General features: G+C 59.1%; 1 protein-coding gene across 1 annotated transcript; it reads left to right on the top strand.

Annotated features, from left to right (window-relative positions):
* Positions 1-13810: 13810 nt before the first annotated feature.
* Positions 13811-15357, top strand: H1-10 (H1.10 linker histone). Its single transcript, XM_081276125.1, has one exon. It carries the CDS (start codon positions 14343-14345, stop codon positions 14985-14987), a length of 645 nt encoding a protein of 214 aa, XP_081132251.1. The 5' UTR covers positions 13811-14342; the 3' UTR covers positions 14988-15357.
* The last annotated feature ends 5075 nt before the right edge of the window (positions 15358-20432 follow it).

Genomic DNA, 20432 nt, shown 5'->3' with positions numbered 1-20432 from the left:
GACCGTGCCTCTGCCCTGTCTTCTTTCCTCGCTCCAGATCCTGGCCCCGTGGAGACCGCCATCCAGAGCTGGGCACATGCTGGTGCTTGGGGACAGACAGGCCTCCTGTGCCCACTCGTGTCCCGGGCGCAGTGCTGCAGACCTGTCATCCCAGCAGCTTGGGAGGCTGAGGCAGGAGGATCGCAGGTTGGAGGCCAGCCTCAGCAACTCAGCGAGACCCTGTCTCTAAATAAAATACAGAAAGGGCTGGGGACGGGGCTCAGGGATTCCGCATCCTGGGTTCAGTCCCTGGGACCAGAAAAAGGTTCAGGTTGGGGGGGATAGGAAAAGGGACACTCAGGGGACAGAGAGGTTCCTCTCAGGAGACAGAGTGGTTCCTCAGGAGAGTGGCTTGTCCCTCCTTGCCCTCCTGCTTTACTGGGGGAGGAGGGTCCCAGGGAAGGTTCCAGAGAGTTCCATCCAGTTCGACTTGACTGACAGCAGGTCTGCGTCAGTCCCCACCGTCTTGTCACCTGGAAGGGAGGTTTTGCTGTGAGGACAGGTGAAACTCTGGGTCACTTTGGCCCCCGCTGTCGGGTTCTAATCAGTACTTGTTCTTCCGGGTTTTGTGGTTGGGGGACTTGGCTCCCAATTATCATCGACTCTCCCTGAGTCCTAGAAGCCGGTGACTGTGAACGTCACGGAAGCCCCCGCCCTTCAGGATAACTTGTGACCTCACCGACACTCAGGCCTGCATTTCTCCTGCAAATGACACGCTGTTTGTTGAGGAATGTGACATCCTGTTGACTTGAGCCAGGAAGGGCTGGGGGTAAATTGCTTTTTAAAAGAAAGCATGCGGAGCAGGTTGCGGTGGCACACAACTGTCATCCCAGCTGCACCGGAGGCTGAGGCAGGAGGATAGGGAGGCTGAGGCAGGAGGATCGCAAGTTCGCACCAGCCTCAGCATCAGTGAGGCCCTGAGCAACTCAGGGAGACGCTGTCTGTAAACAAAATACAAAATAGGGTTAGGGATGGGGCTCAGGGGTTAAGCAACCCTGGGTTCCATCCCCGGTGTCCCCAAAACACTTTTTAAAAGGAAGCATGTGGGGTGCCCACAGTAGGCCTCTACCTCCTGTTCCTGCCGCCCCTGTCTGTCATCTGTCTAGGCTCGGAGCCTCCGCAGGGTTTGCTCTGGGTCTGGGACAGAAAATTAAAGGGAGCTAGCGCCCCCTGGTGGCCAGACTGGTGATAGAGCGACATAGTGGGGAAGCGGTCCCGAGCCTGCTGTTCCCCTGTGAGCCACAGCCTCTTCCTGACGCAGGAGGATCCCAAGTTCAAGCTCAGCCTGGGCAACTCAGCGAGACCCTGCTCAAAAGGAAAAATACAAAGGGACACCCTATCTCCAGTTCACAGCAAAAAATAACAGCTCACTGACAGCCAGCTCTCCTAGTGGCCTCAGATGCATACATGCGGTGGCAGCTTTCACTGAGCCAGGGCACCCTGGAGCACAGTAGTCCGCGGTTGGCCCTCCTACCGCTCTTACTATAAACCATTGTGGGGTTTTGTTTTCTGGTGCCAGAGTTTGAACCCAGGGGCACTTAACCCCTGAACCCCAGCCCTTTTTCTATGTTATTTACAGACAGGGTCTCGCTGAGTTGCTTAGGGCCTCGATAAATGGCAGAGGCTGGCCTCCAACTCGAGGTCCTCCCGTCTCAGCCTCCCGAGCTGCTGGGATGACAGACACCACCGCGTCCATTCACCTTTGGATCTTCTATTGGAACTCTGGGCACTAGAAATCTCTGCAGGGTCTTTGGCGGGAGGGAACCCCAGGTGGTGTGGAATGTTCTTTCCGCCTCCTGGACGAAGATCAGAGTGTTTTCACTGTGTTTCTGTGAGGGCCTGGTGTGACCTGTGGGAGGGAGGCAGTCCCCAAAGCAGGAGTGCCCTCCCACGGGCTTCTATCCTGGGAAGGGTGGATTTCCAACCTTCCAGGCTCAGAGCTCTGCACTGAGCCCTGGGGAACATGCCCAAGGCAAAGCACCCCACCCACCCCAGGGAAACAGAAAGCTCGCCTCTCGGAGGACCCAACTCCCAGAGACTTGGCTCAGTTCTGATCCCTTTGTTTCGGTTTTGGGGATCAAACCCGGGGCCCTACGCATACTAGAACCACTGAACCCCATCCTTAACCCCGTCCTCCTGGCTAAAATAGAACATTCCCGCTCCCCTCTCCGGCCTCAAAGCCGCTGGAGAAGGGGCCCGAGCCAGACACGGTGGCGCACGCCTGTCATCCCAGCGACTGGGGAGGCTGAGGCAAGAGGATCGCAAGGTGGAGGCCAGCGTCAGCAAAAGCAAGGTGTTGAGCAAGTCGACGAGACCCTGTCTCTAAATAAAATAGAAAAAGGGCTGGGGTTGAGTGCCCCTGGGTTCAATCCCTGCTAGAAAAAAAGAGTAGGGGCCCGCGAAGCGACATGGTGACTTTGTGATTAGCGAGTGTGCGAAGCAGTAAGTCGCTGGGTGTGGAAAGGGTGCGCTCTGGTGGTCCGGGGCGCTGCCCTGGCGCAGCCGCGGAGCGCTCGGCTGGGAGGGAAGGTTGGGTCTCCATGGAAACCAGGGGCCTGGCGGGGCGGGGCCGAGTCCTGGTGAGCGGGGGTGTGGGCGGGGCCTAGTCGACGGGGGCGGGGCGGGGCCGAGTCTTGAGAGAGGGGGTGTGTGGGCGGGGCAGAGTCGACGAGGGCGGGGCGAGGCCTAGTCGGTGGGAGTGTGGGCGGGGCGGGGAGCGTGTGTGGGCGGGGCCGAGTGGGCGGGATGCAGTAGGCGGGGGCGAGGCGGGGCCGAGTTGGCGGGGTTGTGGGCGGGGCCTAGTAGGCGGGGGCGGGGCGGGGCGCGTTCCCGACGTTTAACTGCCGCACCCGCCGCCCGCGGACCTCAGTTATCGCTGGAGCAGCCACCGCGCGCTCTCCGGTTGGGGCCGATGCGGGGACTTGCCCTCTCCCCTCCGGGGTGGCTTAGGGGGCCAGGAATGGCCACCGCTGCTTCCCCCTAAAACAGAGACAGCGCCGTCCTTGGCCGGGGCCCCGGGGTCAGCCCCCCAACGTCTTTCAGATGACTTTTCCGGGTTGTCCCCAAGGACCTCAAAACTATTCCTTTGGAAGGCTCAGGGCGCTTCTGGCCGCACCTCTGCGGCCGTGTCGTGGGTCGTTTGGAAACTACCCTCCCCCCAAAAAGGGGCTCCCCCCGCAGACCCAAAGTGGCCTCCCGATCACAGCAAACTTGGGTGGCCCGCGGGGTCACACCCGCTCCAGGCCACCTTCGGGCACCCAGCAAGGGCAGGGCGGGGGGGGGGGCCCACTTGACCTCCAGCCACCAAGGTGCCCGGCACCTCTGGCATCTGAAGAGCAGGAGGGTCACGAAGGTGACCTGTGGCTAGAGCCTGCTGTCTCTGTCCCTGTCCCCACGCAGAAAAGACCAGGCCCCTGTGGGACCTGCGAATTTCATTTATTCAAACAAATGTTTATTGAGCATCTACTGTGTGCCAGGTACAGAGGACCTCCTGGGTGACCCACCAACAAGCTGACCTTCTGGTGGGGCCAGAGAGAGTGGCCTATAAATGGGGCGGGGGGGATAGGGACTCCAAAGAGTGATAAGTGCTATGAAGGACAAACATGGAAAAGTGATAAGATTGGGGAAGGGTCACCCTACTTCAGATGGGGTGTTTAGGGAGGGCTTCTTGGAGGAGGTGACATTAACTAAAGGAATGAGGCTTGTGAAAGTCTTCGAAGAGAGAGAACAGCAGAGCACGAGCCCTGCCCTGGGGGCTGGCTGCAATGTCGAGGGCCGCTGTCGAGGGGACAGAAATAAAGCCACCAAGGTGGCAGTCCAAGACCAGACTCCCCCCAGCCATCTCCAAGTTGGGGGGGGCATGGGATTATATTGTAAATGGGATGCGAAGGAAGTCCTGGTTGAGAGTGTGAGGGGCCAGGGCCACACCCACAGAAGGTTCCAGAAAGCCCTTGGGCTTTGAGGCTCTGACAACAGAAGACCCACCCAGAGACATTCCCAAACCCCGGGGGCTGTTTCCAAGTGAGAAAGGGTACTGAGGTCCCTGGTGGTTGTCCCAGGCTGAGTGTGCCACACCCCCTACCCTATGTCCCCCAAAGTGGCTTTTGCTGCCTCCCACCTTGTGACCTCCTGGGACAGGGGCAAGATCACTGGACTGGGAATTAGACTTGGAGTATAATCCCCCCCAAACCCGGGCAGGCCCCAACTCTTCTCTGGACCTCAACCTCTTCATGTAAAGTGGGGACACAAGGGGACCCTAGGGACTCTAAACCATTTCTCAAGGGCCACCTCCAGAAAGGAGCCACCTTGTTTCAAGGTGGAAGAAATGAACAGATTTGGGAGGGTCCCGTGGGGCAGCGTCTAGGATGGGCTGTGGGTTGGGGACTTCACCAAGGGCCCTGGACATTTGAGGGTCACTTCTAGATTCTCGTCACTTTATGTTAACACAAGACAGGCAAGGTCTCTGGGGAAGGGGGGACAGCCACGTCCCTGGGGGTGGAGGGTATCTAATGAAACAGAAAGGACACTGCGGAGGGCGGGGGACAGGCAAAGATAAAGTCGAAGAGGTCAGCAGGGACCCCGGAAAAGGGGACTTGGGGTGCCAGGTGGCTGTGGGGGTTGGGCAGGAGAGCGGGGGACCCCAGTTGTGTCGCCCGTCCCACCCCCTAGTCGTCTGGCCGCCTCTTTGTGGAGAAGACTTTAGTGAACTAAGCATGGAGAAAGGGGCAGTTGGGGACAGAGGGTGGGCGACAAGAGATGGGGATAGGGCAGGGGCGGGGGCTGACTTCAGGTGGCCAGGGACACCCCCCGGGTGGCTTTTAAGTGGTCCCCTAGATGGCCAGGTCCCAGGAAGCTCTTAGGTCTTCAGACGAGGTGCCACCCAAGGAAGGGCCAGGTGGCCTGGGGGACCCAGTGAGCAAGCACTTGGAGTTGGGTCCCTGGGGGACCCGCTGGCCTGAGGGGGGTGGACCAAGGCACCTAGGTCTGTCCCCTGACCTTGAACCCCATCTCATTCATTCAACAAATATTTATTGAGGGCCTACTACGTGCCAGGCATGTGCAGCGGTGGGAGGGACTAGTCCCCGCTCAGTGGCTTTAAGGAGCGGGTGCGGGGCTGTGGGAGGGGACACTGTTTGAAATCAGGTCACCACTCCTGGTCGGGTGGCCCAGGGGACAGTACCCAATCTCTCTCAAGCCTCAGTTTTCTCACCTGGACAGTGGAGCTAGGACCCGAGGCTCTGTCCCTGCTGCCAACTCTACTCTCTGGGGTACCCCTAGAGGACGTGCCCTGGGGTGTCCCCTCCTCCTTGTCCCCTGATAACACAGGGAGACAAACCAGCCCCGATGGCCCAGCCTGAGTCAGGCCTCGGGGACACTTTCATTGAAAAGAAGCTGGTTTCTCTTTGTCAGGTTCTGTCCTGGTGCTGGGCCCTTCCCAAGGTCCCCCCAGTCCCCTCCCGGGTCCCCTGGGAAGATGTCCTATTCTTCCAGACTTCGGAGGCCAGACGTGACTTGGCCTTGAGGCCCCCAGGGCCATCGGGTCCCAGATCCTGCACATGAGGGAAGCAGAGGCCAGGCTGGGGTCACACTGAGGGGTCTGGGGGAAGCTGAAGTGTCCCATGGAGTCCCCTCCGGTGGCTGTGAGCTGGAACCAGGGGGGAGGAGCATCCGCCGGCCTCATGCCTGGGAGGGGGAGGTCCTTACCTTCAAAGTGACAGAAAATCCTGAGAAGGCTTTGGTCTGAAGGCAGACAGAGCAGACCAGGCGACGTCCTTGGGCTGTTGTCCCCAGCATTCCTGCCCAAGGGTGGGGACAGCGGGAGGTTTCCTAGCACAGAACGAGGCTCAGGGTTCCCCAGGGAGTGTCCCCTGTCCCTCCCTCCTGGCACCCAGGCCCCCTGGGCTGGACCCAGAATACGGAAACAAGTCAGAAGCCCTGTGTCGCCAAGGGGCCACCAGGGAGCTTCCTCCAGGGCCTAGAAGCTTCTGGAAGGCCAATTCCCAGAGACCCTTGGGAGCGTGGCAGGAGGGGACAGGGACCTCAGCACTGCTGCAGGTGGCTTGTAATGGGAAGAAGCGCGACAAACGAAGGCAGGGTGTCGGGGGTGCTGTGAGGAGACCAGAAGTGACCAGGCCGCAAGTGACCAAGAGCCAAAGAAGGGCTGCTGGGCTGTGTCGGTGGCCCCAGAGAGAGTGACACACAGCACAAGCCCTGGGGCCCCGCACGCGCATGTGAGCGTGACAGAGGTGTGCAGACAGGACAGTTGGGGACCCGGGGTGGGGGGGCCGGTCACAGGCCACCAGAGAGGAAATTCCCTGTGAGAGTCCTGCAGACACTTCTGCTTCTGTGAGGAGTGGCCCTGGGCACAGGTGGCCACACCATGGGCCACTCTGCAGCTGTCCAAAAGGGCAATTTGGATGTGGGTTCACCCCCTGAGGGACAGGAGAAGACAGGTGGCCCCGGGGGCAGTGTGGACAGTCCCCTGGAGATGCACGAGGGCCTTTTGTTGGTGGGGACTCTGGGGGCTCCATGCTGGCAGGGCCACCAAGCAGGCAGGAGCGCGGTGACAATGGCTGGGAACCTTTTCTCTTTGCGTCCTCCTGCACCATACCGCGAGTGACTTCAGTAGAAGGTGGCCACATTTTCCTTAGACATTTCTAAGGAGGTCCTGGGACAGAATGACTATGACAAAGGGTTTGTCACATCCCTCCTGGAGAGAGTGGCTGGTGCCACTCTGTGCCACTGGAGCAGCCTCTGTTTTCCATCTGGGCTTCCTCAGACCTCCGGGTCCTCAGGTCCCCTTAGCCAGACACAGGGGAACCAGGGCCACCACCTAACTCCTGTTTAGGACTCCACAATGACATTTTCATCTTAAAGGCAACCTTCTCAAACCTGTCCCCTCCCCTGCCAGCCCCGGGCAGAAGCTGGTCCTAAAACACTTTGGGGAAAAAAGCAGACATTGGGCCTCTACCACAGTTGGGATCTCTCCTCTGGGACTGGTGGGGGCCTTCCCTGTGTCACTGTCCCCAAGCCTGCCCACTGCACTCTGACTGCCTGAGCTCCTTTAGGGGACTCTTATGTCCTTTTATCTTGCCAGACCTTCAAAGCCACAGGGTCCTCCTGGCACCACGTACCAGGGCCCATGCTAAAGGGGCCTGAGGCGGGGCTAGGGGACCAAGAGTGAGTCCTGTCACACTTATGGGGAGCCAGGGGCTCCTGATTCCCAGTCCTCCTTCCGGTCACTCCTGCAGCCAGTGAGTCTGTGGAGAGCCCGGCTGAGGGGTCCCGAGGTCACCTGAGGTGGCAGGAGCTTGTCAGCACAGGCTGAGACTAAATATGCTAATACATACTAATATGCTAATGTCCTGGGTGTGTTTTCCCAAAAATGCTTTCAAGAAAAAGTAGGGGATTCTAGGGGCCTTTGGAGCAGGGCCACCCCAGGGTGGCTGCAGCTGACAAAGAGCTGGGCCACATGCTCACTGACAGCAGAGACTCTGAGGTCCACAGCCCCCAGCCCCCTGCCTGGCCCTGGGGTTGGGGGAGCCTTTGAGGGACCCATGGGGAACCCAAAGACCAGGCTGGCTCAGCCTGCGGAGAGCCGTGGCCGGGCAGCTGCTACCGGGACCCGTGAAAATCTTGCCCTAAGTCTAATGAAAAACCATTGAAGCCTCTCCACCTAGGTGACACAGGACAGAAGAAAAAAAATAATGATAATCAGTAGGGAGGCCCAGAAGGAAGAACAAAGAAAATATCAAAAGTGTGAATGAAGCTCAAGTTCAGCAAACTCTCTGCCTCTCCAAGCCACTTCTCTGTCTCCCATTCACTCAGGAAAATTGTCCTGGTTGGGTGCAGTGGCACACACCTGTAACCCAGCGACTCAGGAGGCTGAGGCAGGAGGATCGCAAGTCGGAGGCCAGCCTCAGCCACTTAGCAAGGGCCTAAGCAGCCCAGGGAGACCCTGTCTCTAAATAAAATAGAAAAAAGGGCTGGGGACGGGGCTCAGGGGTTAAGCACCCCTTGGGTTCCCCCACCTCAAAAAAAAATTGTCCTGTCCACTATTTTTTTTTTTTACTTCCCTCTTTTATTTTATTTTTATTGGTTGTTCACAACATCTGTCCACTATTAATAAGGCCAGAGACACATGCGTTTTTAGAATAGATTGAGCAAAAGCAGATAAGATTTTTCCAGAACCCTAAGATCTGGGACTTTTCTCAGTGTCACCTTGCAGAGAGCGGCTGGGCCTTGCTCTGAGCTACTCGACGATGCACAGGGCAGCAGTTTTCAGGCTGGGTCTACACATGAGTGACTTCAGTTTGGAAATCAGTGTTTTGCCATAAGCTCCTCCATTTTGAAATTCAGTGCTGATGTGGAACAACTCCACACCTTGTTTGTGTAAGTAAACAACCACTGTCTGCCTGACACTTACCATAAGGCACAAACTAAATAAATTAACTGTGCCAAGAAAAATGACCACCTAGGGCAGGGTGGAGTGGTGCACACCTGTCAGTCCAGCGGCTCGGGAGGCTGAGGCAGGAGGACCACAAGTTGGAGGCCAGCCTCAGGCACTTAGCAAGGGCCTCAGCAGCTCAGCAAGACCTTGTCTCAAACTAAGAAATAAAAAGGGCTGGCCTCTTTTGTTAAGTGCCTCTGGGTTCAATTCCTGGTAGCAAAAATAAAATAAAAAAGTAAAATAAAAATAAAATAGATATTAGGAATTCAGATTGGAAATTTAAAAACCTTGGATAGTCCAGCTTCTGACAGCCAGGGGACCCACAGGTTGATGGAAGGAGGGTCCCCTGTGAATTTATCAATTCTGACATCGTGGAAAGACTCAAAGGGGTTTGGGCTACGTTAATGACGTGGCTCAAGCTGCACCTATAAGCCAGCAGCTCGGGAGGCTGAGGCAGGAGGATCCCGAGTTCAAAGCCAGCCTCAGCCACTGAGCGAGGCCCGAAGCAACTCAGCGAGACCCTGTCTCTAAATAAAATCTAAAAAGGGGCTGGGGACAGGGCTTGGTGGTGAAGTGCCCCTGGGGTCAATCCCTGGTACCAAAAAAAAAAAAAAAATTAAGACCAGGCTGGGGTTGGGGCTCAGAGGTAGGGTGCTCACCCTGGGTTCGATCCTCAGCGCCACATAAAAATAAGGTATTGTGTCCACCTACAGCTAAAAAACATTTAAAAATAGTTCTTAGGTGTCAGAAATCTGCAGATGATCTGATGACAGAAAAGTAATAGAGACCCCCATCCTGAGGACACAGGAGATGGTGACGATGCTTGGGAAAGGGTCTAAGTGGCACGACTAATCATAACTAGGGAAATGGGCACAGATTTGAACCATGGACAAGGGAGTTCTCCAAGCATAGCAGAAGACGGGGAATGCAGCAGGACGGACGTAGGACAGACTGCAGAAGCCACAGGTGTGGACTGGCTGGTACAGCTGTGGACCAAAAAGCAAAAAAATAAAAATAAAAAACCCAAAAAACTGAATTTAAATGAGATACTACTAAGGTCAGGACATCCCTATTGATGAGATAATGGACACAACCTCTCCCTGATATTTAGGTGGCAGGGAGAGGACCAGGGAGGGGAGTGTGACAAGAAGCACCTGGGATATACATACGGAGGCCCGTAGGTCCAAACCTTCCTCCGTCAGCCACAAGGAAATGACATGGCCTTAGTTTCAAGAACTAAAGACACAAATGACGGTTTCAAGATCCGTCACAGCCCGGAGGTGTCCTGGGACCCTCCTTTTATCACCAAACCCTGGTCACAGACCCCAGTGGCCCTTGGTAACCAGAACATCAAGACCCTGAGAGGAAGCTGACCGAGGACCCGCAGGTCGGTCATAAATCCACTGTCCAGCCAGAAGTGACGTCCCCTCCCCTCACCCTGGGTCCCCCCGCCCAGGGCTGATGTTCCAGAATCTTCTCTTTCCAAAAAGCAGTGTCCAGGCTGGGCGTGGGGCTGAGGGGAGGCCTGGCCCGCATGCTTGAGGCCCTGGGTTGGATTCCCAGCTCCACACAGTGACATCTCCCTGTCACCAGGCCTCGGAGTCAATAGGAGGATGTCCACTCCTCAGGAAAACGCCTGGAACGAGGGGCCACCTGGACCCCTGGGCTCAGGGGACCCAGAGTTTGCATGTTCAGTGGGGACTAGAAAGTCTGGTGCCATCCCGCTGTCAGTCAAAAGTCAAGAGGTAGACCTGGGCAGACCTTCTAGAAACTTCTCTGGGACTCCCCTCCCCAATAAAACTGGAGTGCAGGAGCGGCACATGGTCCCTAGAGAGTGTCCCCTGTCCCTTTTCCTGTTCCTTCCATGAACTCGGGCCTGCTACCCTGAGCAACAGGTCTGGAATCTCTCTGGCAGGACATCCGCGACAGGCCTATGCTTCCTTTAAAAGAAGAGCCCGGGACCCCAAAAGCAGGTGTCCCCTCAAGATGGCCCACAAGCTCCCTCGATGTCCCAAATGTGGAACCTTCTAGGAGACCTTTTCTATGGTGTTAAGGACCCGGTCACCCTGAGTTGAGGACCCCTCTTTGGGAACCTCTCTGGACTCCCCAGGGACAGAAGTTCCAGACTTCTGTGTTGGAAGCTGCGCTCGAGGACACTCGGGCAGAGAGCAGAGGGGGACGTTCGGGAGGGAGGGGACGGGACAGGGGAGGGGTCATTAGCTGATCATGTCCCTCACTTGAGCTCCGCCAGAGACAGAGGAGGCCGAGGGCCCAGCCAGGAGCCCCCTAATTGGGCACCCAGAGTCCCCAAGGTGGGACCTGCTCTGCCATTTCCCTTGACCCCTTGGGGCCCTGCTCACTTTGGGTCACCTGGCAGAGTGACCCGGGAGGGGATGCCAGGATTGGCAGGAGCCCAACCCAAGCCTTGGCCTCCCTGCCTCCCCGGGCACAGCCTCGAACCCGGGTCTCACTTTCCCACCACAATAGACACCAGAAGCCTGGTCCCCAGGTTTGGTGGCCCTGGCTGTGCTGGGAGGGGAAATCTCTTGGCTTCCACAGCCGAGTCATGGGGATCCCCAGATGCCAGGCTGTGTGACACCCCAAGATAGCAGAGGCAGGCCCCACACCACCCCCGGCCTCCAAGAAGAAGTCTGGGCCCCTCGACCCTGTCCCGGGTGGGGTTAGCCTCACAGTCACGGTTGTCCGTCCCCAGAAAAAGGTCTCCTCCAACAGTGTCCCACCTGGTGGCCACCAAAGACCAAGAATACAGGCCACCAAGAACCACTGGGACGCCACAAAGTTTATTTGTAGCGGATGAGATCACAAGGAGTCACCTCCCAAAATACGACACCCCGAATACTTTACTTGGGGGCTGGAGGGGGGTTGATGTCACCACGTTGTGGCTCAGGGAGGGTCCCCAAGAGGCCCCTCCTGGTGGAGATGAAGGAGGCCCGCTGTGGCCATCCCCGGGGACAGACCTGGGCCTTATCATGAAGTCACGGTCGCCTCTGGGCCACTGGTCCGGCTTCCCTGGGTGGCTTGTGGAGGGGACATTATTTCTGAAAAATAACTTTGAGAAGAAGTTAGAAGAGCTACTTTATCTGGGGGTTCAGGGTACCCCAGGGGACGGTGTCCTACTGAAAAAAGAAAATACCCGGATGTTTCCCATAGGTTCCCTAAAGTACCAATGAAGAGTCTGGACGCAGGGGCTCAGGGCGGTGACGGTCTTGGTGGCCGTGTGCGCTGACCACTGGCCCACCCAGCCTGAGGACTGGACTGGGGTCAGGTGGACCCTTCTTTCTTGAAACTCTCTCCTCCTTAGCTTCCATGACCCCTCTGACCCCTGGTCTCCCTCCTTACTTTCTGACAGATCGTCTCCAATGGAGTCACCTCCTCAGCCTGCGGTGTCACAAACGACACTAATTGGGCTGTCCCCACTAGACCCGCTGCAAATGTGCCTACCAGCACCTTCGTAGGGACCTCCTCTCCCTGGAGTGTCTGGACACATCTCAGCCTGAGGAACAACAAGCCTAGGTGCCCAGGGCTTGGGTTCCACTAGGGTCCCCAGCTCTAGTCCCCCTTTGACCTCTCAAGAGACCCAAGCACGAGCCCCTGGTGGCCTGGTCCCATCCCCTGCTGTCCTGGGCCGTCTCTCTGCTGACTGTTCCAGTTACATCTCTCTGCACCCTGGTCCACTGTAGGTGTGGCTGCCACTTAAAACCCCCCCAGAGGGGACACCTCTGCTCAGTCTTGGATGACACCTGTTCCCCAAAAAATGCTGTCCCCCAGGGGGCGGGAGGGACCCCATCTTTTCTGCCTCTCTTTCATTCATGTGTGGGAACTTCTAGGCACCTGGGACCAGGACTTGGCCTGGGTGGACCTGAGTCCAGGTTCAAGGGCAAAGTCCCCATAAGACCCTTTCTGCCGGCAGGTGTCACAGGGCTCAGCTCAGGGGGACTTTTCGGAAACCACTTCCCGTTCTGTTAGGAAATCCGGGTGGTCCTTGTCCCTTCTTCCTGGGTGAGGGGGTTGGCTTTGTTTCCAGGGCTGTCACCCGTCTTCTGTATTCATAGTGCTGGGGACGCATGTCCCCGGCTCCCCAAAAATCCCACACTCAATGTCACCTTCCCCACTAGGCCTCAACTTCCTCGTCTCTAGGGAACAGAACAGGGGCCTGGAACAGTGCGGCACTCAGGAGGGGGAGAAGACATCTCCTGGGGTGGGGGGACCACTGTAGCTCAAAACCCCAAAGATGCCCACCCACACCCTTTGGGGGGCCCTCAGTGGCCTCTAGCTTGTGTCTCTCGCTGGGAATCCCAACATGGTAGCAGCCTGACTGTCCCCACCTGTCCCCTCCATGGTTTGGGCATGCCGGGGTCTCAAGAGACTGCTGACTGTCTGCCCTTCGGCCACCGGCCACCGGCCAAGGCCACGACCGTGCGCTTGGGTCCGGGTGGAGCGGATTCATTTACCTGGAGAGAGGACTCCACCTTCCTCCCCCACCATGTCCCCCATGATCTTGGGCTCCCCAAGCGACAGCTCTCCAGCTTCAAGGAAAACTGTTCCACGTGCCACCTGGGCACCCCAATACTGGGAGTCCACTAAGCTCAGGGCCTCCAGAATTGCGCCAGCCCGGTCCCCACCTCCTAGGGGACCCATCTGAGGCCCAGGAAGGTGGACCCCCTAGAGACCCCGCTGCAGGACAAAATCTCCTTCCCCAGACAAGAGGCGGGAGGGGCGTGGTCAGCAATCCTGGACCACCCCCTATGTCCCCCCATGTCTAGGGGACGCTCCTTTGGGGATCCCCCGCCTGACACTCGCCCACCCCACCCTGGAGTCCCCATTAGACTCTGGGGAGAACCAAATGGGGCACTTTGGAGAATCAGGGAGGCCAGAGTCCCCGCCGAAGGGCAGAAGGTCCTGAGGTGATCCCCGCCCCCGGGTCCCCAGGCACGAGACCCCAGGCGCGCGCTGGAGGGAGCCTGGCGCGCGTTCCCTTTGGATCAGGAGGAGACCCCCCTCGGAGAAGTCGCGCCCCCTCGCGCTGCCCGGGCCGGCCGCGGGAGGGCGTGCCCTGTGTTAGTTGGGACAAGCGAAAGCGCGTCCTGCGGCCCGATCTGGGGGCGCCCGGGCCCGGCCAGGGCTCGGTGGCGCGTGGCGCCCTCTTGGGCGTCATCTGCAGAGCTCCGGGACGCGGGGCCACCCCCGGGATCCCCGCTATCCGCTCCTAAACGGGGCGCCCCCCTTCTCGAGCGCTCCCGCAGCCTGGGGTGCACCTCTCCGGGCCGCTCTGCCGAGCCCATCCGGGGCGCAGGCCGCCTCTGCGCGGTGCCGCGAGCTCGGACCGAGTCCGGGGCGCATCGCTGCGGGCGCGGTGGCGCGGTAGGGACCCCGTGCGGGCAGCCAGCGGCCGGGAAAGGGACTCCAAGAAGCACAAGTCGGCGCTGGCCCCGGACCAGGCTGTTGTTGTTCTCAACGCGGTCCGCCGCCGAGCTATAAAAGCGGCGCCCAGCGCGCTCCCCGCCAGAGCGCAGCGCGCACGCCCGGACGGCGCGGCGGCCTCGGGACGGCGGCGGCAGCAGCGGCGCGCGTCGAACCCGAGCTCCCCCGAGCCCTCCCCGAACCTTCCCCGAACCCTCCCCGAGCCTCCGAGCTGCCCGGGACCCTCGCCCCGGCTTCCCGATCGCGCTCGGCCCGCCCGTCCCCAGCCCTGCCGCCCGGCCCCAGGCCCGGCCGCGGCCGCTCCCGCCTGGAGCCGCCGCGCGCCCCGAGCCCCCCGCGGCCCCTCGCCTTCCTCTTCCCGGCGCGGCCCCCCGGCTTCCGCGCGCCGCCCGCCACCAACCCGTTGGCCACCATGTCGGTGGAGCTGGAGGAGGCCCTGCCGCCCACGGGCGCCGAGAGGGCCAAGAGGGCGGCGCGCGCGCGTGGCGGCGGCGGCGGCGGCGGCGGGGCGGCGAGCAGGCCCGCGGCCGCCCCGAAGCGCAAGAGCAGCCGCAAGAAGAACCAGCCGGGCAAGTACAGCCAGCTGGTGGTGGAGACGATCCGCAGGCTGGGCGAGCGCGGGGGCTCGTCGCTGGCGCGCATCTACGCGGAGGCGCGGAAGGTGGCGTGGTTCGACCAGCAGAACGGGCGCACCTACCTCAAGTACTCGGTGCGCGCGCTGGTGCAGAACGACACGCTGCTGCAGGTCAAGGGCACGGGCGCCAACGGCTCCTTCAAGCTCAACCGCAAGAAGCTGGAGGCCGCCGAGCGGCGCGCGCCCGCGCCCGTGCCCGCCGCGCACAAGTCCAAGAAGCCGGCGCCGCGCCGCGCGGACCCCCGACCCGCGGCCGACAAGCGCGCGCCCGCGAAGGCCGCTGCCGCCGCCAAGGACCAGGGCGGCAGCGGCGGTGGCGGCAGCAAGGCCAAGAAAGCGGCGGCGGCGGCGGCGGCGGGGAGCAAGAAGGTGAAGAAGGCGGCCAAGCCCAGCGTCCCCAAGGTGCCCAAGGGGCGCAAGTGAGCGCCCCGGGCCCGCGCGCGCGCGCGTCCGACGTCCCGGGGAAACCGTCCCTCGCGGGGCCGCGGCTTCCCCTCCCCTCCCCCCACGCGCCGCGGCGGCTGCTGTTCGCTGGAGATTTTTGAAACGGCCCCGGCGACGCCCTGATTGGCTCTCGCCCTTGGCAACGGCCGTCGCTCTGGTTCCCGCCTCCCCCATCCGGGCACCCATGGGCGGGGCCGCGGTGGGCCGGCTCGCGACGGCGGCGGCCCGCCTGGGCTCCCTCTTCTCTCGCCGCCTGCGGTCTCGCGAGAGTCGCGCGCCGGGCGGCGCGGCCCTCCCCTCCTCCCGCGGGCCTCTGGGAGGCCACAATAAAAGATTGTTGACCTTTGCACCCACGTCGCCTTCTTCCGGGGCGGGCAGGGAAGGAGGGTAGGAGGGAGGGACACCCCGGGGACCTGGTGGTGGCTGTGCAGGGCCTGGAGGGAGCAGGAGCGGCCTCTGCGAAGGCTGAGTGAGATCCGCCTGGAGCCCTCCTGGGCCACAGAGGCTGCCCCTGCGCACGCCGTCGAGCTCAGGCCCTCTAGCGTCCCCGGGGGTCAGGCGCGCGTGGAAAGTTGCCTGTCAAGGTCCTCAGGCCTCCGCCTGGAGACCCCAGCGGGCGTCTGTGAGGCACACGTGGCTTTTTTGAGGGCTGTTTTGAGTCGGGAGCACCCTGGGGGACAGTCCTGCCCCAACAGGACCTCCCCTGAGGTGTGGACCTCGGCCTGGCCCTTGCTGTTCCCATCCTGATGGCCCATCTGGAGTGGGCAGAGGGGACCCGAAGGGTCATGGGGAAAATGAGGGAGAGGCGAGCTCTGGGGGGCGGTGGGAGCCGGGGAAGGTTCCCGAACACTAGGCCCCAGGTGGCAGGGGAGCCCTGGCCAGCCTCCGGAGGGAGGCAGAAGAGCGAGCCCTCGGGGCCTTGGGTGGTCCCCCTGGCCTGGCCCTGGGAGCCACCGCCAGCCTCTGAAGTGGAGGCCGAGCCCCGAGCCTGGCGAGCAGCCCCTCCGGCTTCTCCGTCTCTTGGGTCTAGTCTCCCTGGACACGGAGCCAGGGCCCGGGGCTGCCATGAGCCCTGCGTCCCTGCCCTGGACTGGCACCGGGCGGGTCCCAGCCAGGGGTGGGCAGACCCAGCCCAGAGGCCCGTCCTGCCCAGCAGGGGAGCCACATCTCTGCTGTCCATCCCACTGCTGCCCTCTTGGCAGAAGTTCAGAGATGGGGTAGGACCAGGACGAGCCGGGGTGACACAGGAAGGGACAAGGGGTCAGTGTCCAGGAGGCAGGCAGGCCAGGCTCTGAGAAGGAGTCCCCCCCAAGGCCCAGGTTTGAGAAGATCTCCCTGCCCCCCCCCCCCAGGAAGAGCCGCGTTTACTTACAGTTCTGACTTGGGGGGACTGTGCCAGACCAGGTCCTGTCCCTTGCCACCTGTGGGGCCAGCCGATGTGCCACCAGCTGCTAGCAGGCAGGAGACCTACCCAGGATTCCCGGGGTGGCGCTACTGACCACCCAGTGTGACACTGGGAGGGGACCCTCCAGCCCCAAGCCAGAAAGTCTTGGAGGGGGTCTTTGGGCTCCAGCCTCTTCCTCCCTCCCTCTCTGCTTCCACACTGCCATGAGGTGAGCAGCTTCACCCCACCATGATGTTCTGCCTTTCCACGGGGCCAAGACACCATGAACTGAAACCTCCGAAACTGCCGGCCAAAATGAACCTTTTTTCTCTTTAAAGCTGATTTTCTCAAGTATTTTGTCACAATGACAGAAACCTAAAAACACCATCTATCCTCTGAAGACATATCCTGAGCTCCAGAGTGCACCTCAGGTTGTCCTTAGGACTTTATTGTCCTTCCATATTTCTTCCTTAAATGTGCCCTATGCAGTTCGTGTCACCAGTCCTTCCCAGTCTGCTCCCTGCCTCTGGGCTCACCTCTCCCCATTCCCTGAAGACTTGGCCCCCCCTGACTTGCTGTCTTCTCCATCCCAAGGCCTGGACCCTCCAAAAGCACTCGAGCACCCAGTGGTCCACCCTCAGGGGTGGGTCTCCCACTCTTCTGAGGGTAGCACTGAAATTTTCCTTTGGGGATCTAGCTTACCTTGCATTCCAGTACCTGGCCACAGAGCTCTGCTGGCCTGAATGCCCTCACCCCAGAGACAGTCATGTGACGCAGGACCTACCTGGCCAGTGTGTACTGAGTCCGTTGTTCACCTAGCCACAGAGATTGGGTCAGAACTGGGTTCTTGACCTCAATAGGTTCCATGATAGCCAGTCCTGAGACTTTTCCTGAAAGTACTGCAAAACAGGTGATAATCCCCACCTGGCATTACTAAATAATAGGGATGTGGGACCAGAGTAGCAAGTGACCATCTTTGATCATCACCTGAAAAAGGAGAAAAATTGGAGCCAGTAATGAAGACATTAATGGAGTTGCTGGATCCAGCCGTGCCTGAAGCTCATACACACCTGACTCACTGCCTTTTGCCTAAGCTGGATTGAATTGGGTTTCTGTCCCTTGCACCCTGGTCTCAGACCCCTTGGACTCACCTTCCTCCCTGCACTCACTTCCTGGACTTTGCATCCCTTCAAAATTTTTCTGCCACCAAAACCATTCTTCTAGAACCTTCTCTACCCACCCCTCCCCTTGTCTCCTGGGTTCTTCACCAGACCCTTCAGCTGGCTCTGACTGTCGAGGCTCGGGTCTGGGCCTGGCTGTGTTGGGGTTCAGTCTAGAGAAAGATCCCTCTCGCTGCCAGGCATGGTGACACAGGCCGGTCATTTCAGTGGCTCAGGAGGCTGAGGCAGGAGGATCACAAGGTGGAGGCCAGCCTCAACAACTTGGTGAGGCCCTACTCAGCAAGACCCTGTCTCTAAATAGAAAATAAAAAGGGCTGGGGACGGGGCTCAGCACCCTGGGTTCAACTGTACCCCCCCAAAAAATTTTTTTTGACGCCTCAGTTTCCTCATCTATAAAGGAAGCCGAGAACGACTTTAAATGACTCATCTGTGAACCAGAAAGGTCTCAGTTCACCGCCTGGGGTCGGGGAGTATCCAGGTACCCCTTTCCCATCTCTGGCCTCCCCCTGTCCCCAAGGCCACTCCTGCAGGGCCAGGCATCTCGCTCCTCACAGCTCAGACCTTCCTGGTAGCCTCTGTGGGGTCTCAGGTCTGCTTTCTGGGTCCTCAGGTCTGACTGGTCCCCAGCCACCACACAGCCCCGCACAAGCCACAGAGTCTCCCATGGAAGATGGGGTCACTACCCAATCCACTTCCCCAGACCAATCCGGCTGGGCGGGGGGCTGAGGCGACAGGGGAGGAGGGGCCCGGGTCTCCAGGCACAAGGGACCCCAGGGCACACTAGCCATTCTGGCAATTCCACCAGTCACAAGACACAACAAGGCCATCTGTTTGATGAGCAGTGCTGTTGGGGCCACTGGCCGCTCGCAAGATGGACACAGATAACCGGGCGCATTGGTCCACGCCTGTCATCCCAGTGGCTTGGGAGGCTGAGGCAGGAGGATCACAAGGTGGAGGCCGACCTCAAAAATTGAGCGAGGCCCTCAGCAAGTCAGCGAGACCCTGTCTCTACATAAAAGCTATAAAGGGCTGGGGACAGGGCTCAGGGGTTGAGCGCCCCTGGGTTCCGTTTGTCAGAGGACTGAGAGCCTCTGCAGCTTCTCCTGCGAGGCTGAGTCTCCATGATGGATGCAGGTCTTGGAGTCAGTCCAGGGCGGGCAGGCGCCCCAGGGACACAGGCAGAACCCTGTGTCCACTCTGTGCCCCTGACCTGGGCCACCAGGGTAGCCTGCTGAAGCAGCAGCAGAGGCCCATCCTCACGGAGGACCCTGGGGAGGCAAGGGATGGGAGGCCCAGCGCCCGGGCTGCAGCCCAGGAAGCACCTCAGGCCCCGCCCACCTCCGGAGGTGGACAGGGGAATTCTGGGAAGTGTAGTCCGCCGGCCACGAGGCGAGTCCGGAGCCCCACAACACAAGTGGCCAAGAGGGACCCGCAGAAAAGGGACAGGGACTGTCAGCTCTTGCCGATGTCCAATCAGCAAAGCGGACAGGACCTTGTCAGAAGCGCCTCCTGAAAGTGTCTGTGTTGCTCCAGAGATGGGAGGAGCCACGGTCCAGGGAGTGGCCCTCCTGGAAGTGGCCCTCCAGGGCGAGGGTGGCCAAGAAGTGTCCCCAGATTCTTTGTTCTTCTGAAGATGAAACCCAGGAGCCTCGTCTCCATGCCACTTTTTTATTTTTTATTTTTTATTTTGAGACGGAGTCTTGCTAAGTTACTGAGGCTGGCCTCCAACTTGTGATCCTCCTGCCTCAGCCTCCACTATGTCTGGCCCCAGAACTTTTAAAGTAGAAATCGTTTTTGTGTGTGTGTGAAATTTCTCATTTCTTAAATAGAATTTTTATTAATTCTACCTCATGGGCTAGGTTGTGGCTCAGCCTTAGAGCTCTTGTCTGGCCTGTGTGAGGCCCTGGGTTCAATCCTCAGTCCCACATAAGAATAAATAAATAAAATAAAGGTATTGTGTCCAATAAATAAATATAAAACAAAACACACACATGCACAAAAAGTCTACACTTATCCATGAGGATGGCCACTATGATAAAACAGACTATTTTGGGTGCAGTAGCTCATACCTGTCATCCCAGTGGCTCAGGAGGCTGAGGCAGGAGGATCGCAAGTTGGAGGCCAGCCTCAGCAACTTAGTGAGGTCCTAAGCAACTCCGTCAGACTCTGTCTCTAAATAAAATACAAAAAGGACTGAGGATGGGACTCAGGGGTTAATTGAACCCCTGGTTCAATCCCTGGGACTCAAAAAAGAAGAAAAAAAAAGGATTATTTGGACACGGGTGTGTGTGTAGCAACACAATTCACAGTAGCCAAGGTAGAATCCACCCAGGAGTCCATTGGTTGAAAAGGAAATTGGTGTTCATACACACAATGGAATATTATTCAGCCTTAAAAAAGGAAATCCTGACACATCCTACCATGTGGGTGGGCCTGTGGGGATATTGTGCTGACTGAAATAAGCCGGGTGACAAACAGCCAACCATGATCTCACATACAGGAAATATCTTGAGTAGTCAGATTCACAGGGAGAGAAAGTGGAATGGCATGAAGGGTTGAGAGAGGGACAACTGGACTTCTTTAATGGGTGCACAGTTTCAATTCTACAAGATAAAAAAGGTCCGAGTGTGTTGGCCCAACACGAGCTTCTAATTAAACACTGTTGACCTGTGCACCTAAAAACGGCTAAGACAGGGTGCGGGCTGGGGATGTAGCCTAGCAGGCCTGAGGCCCTGGGTTCCATCCCCAGTGTCACCCAACCAAACCAAACTTTAAAAATGGTTAAGAGGTTTCAGCACCTTGGGAGGCTGAGGCAGGAGGATTGAAAGTGGAGGCCAGCCTCAGAAACTTAGCAAGGCC

This window comes from Spermophilus citellus (assembly GCF_964194105.1).
Source record: "Spermophilus citellus genome assembly, chromosome: 19".
NCBI lineage: Eukaryota > Metazoa > Chordata > Mammalia > Rodentia > Sciuridae > Spermophilus > Spermophilus citellus.
This window is presented reverse-complemented; position numbering and strand designations above follow the sequence as displayed.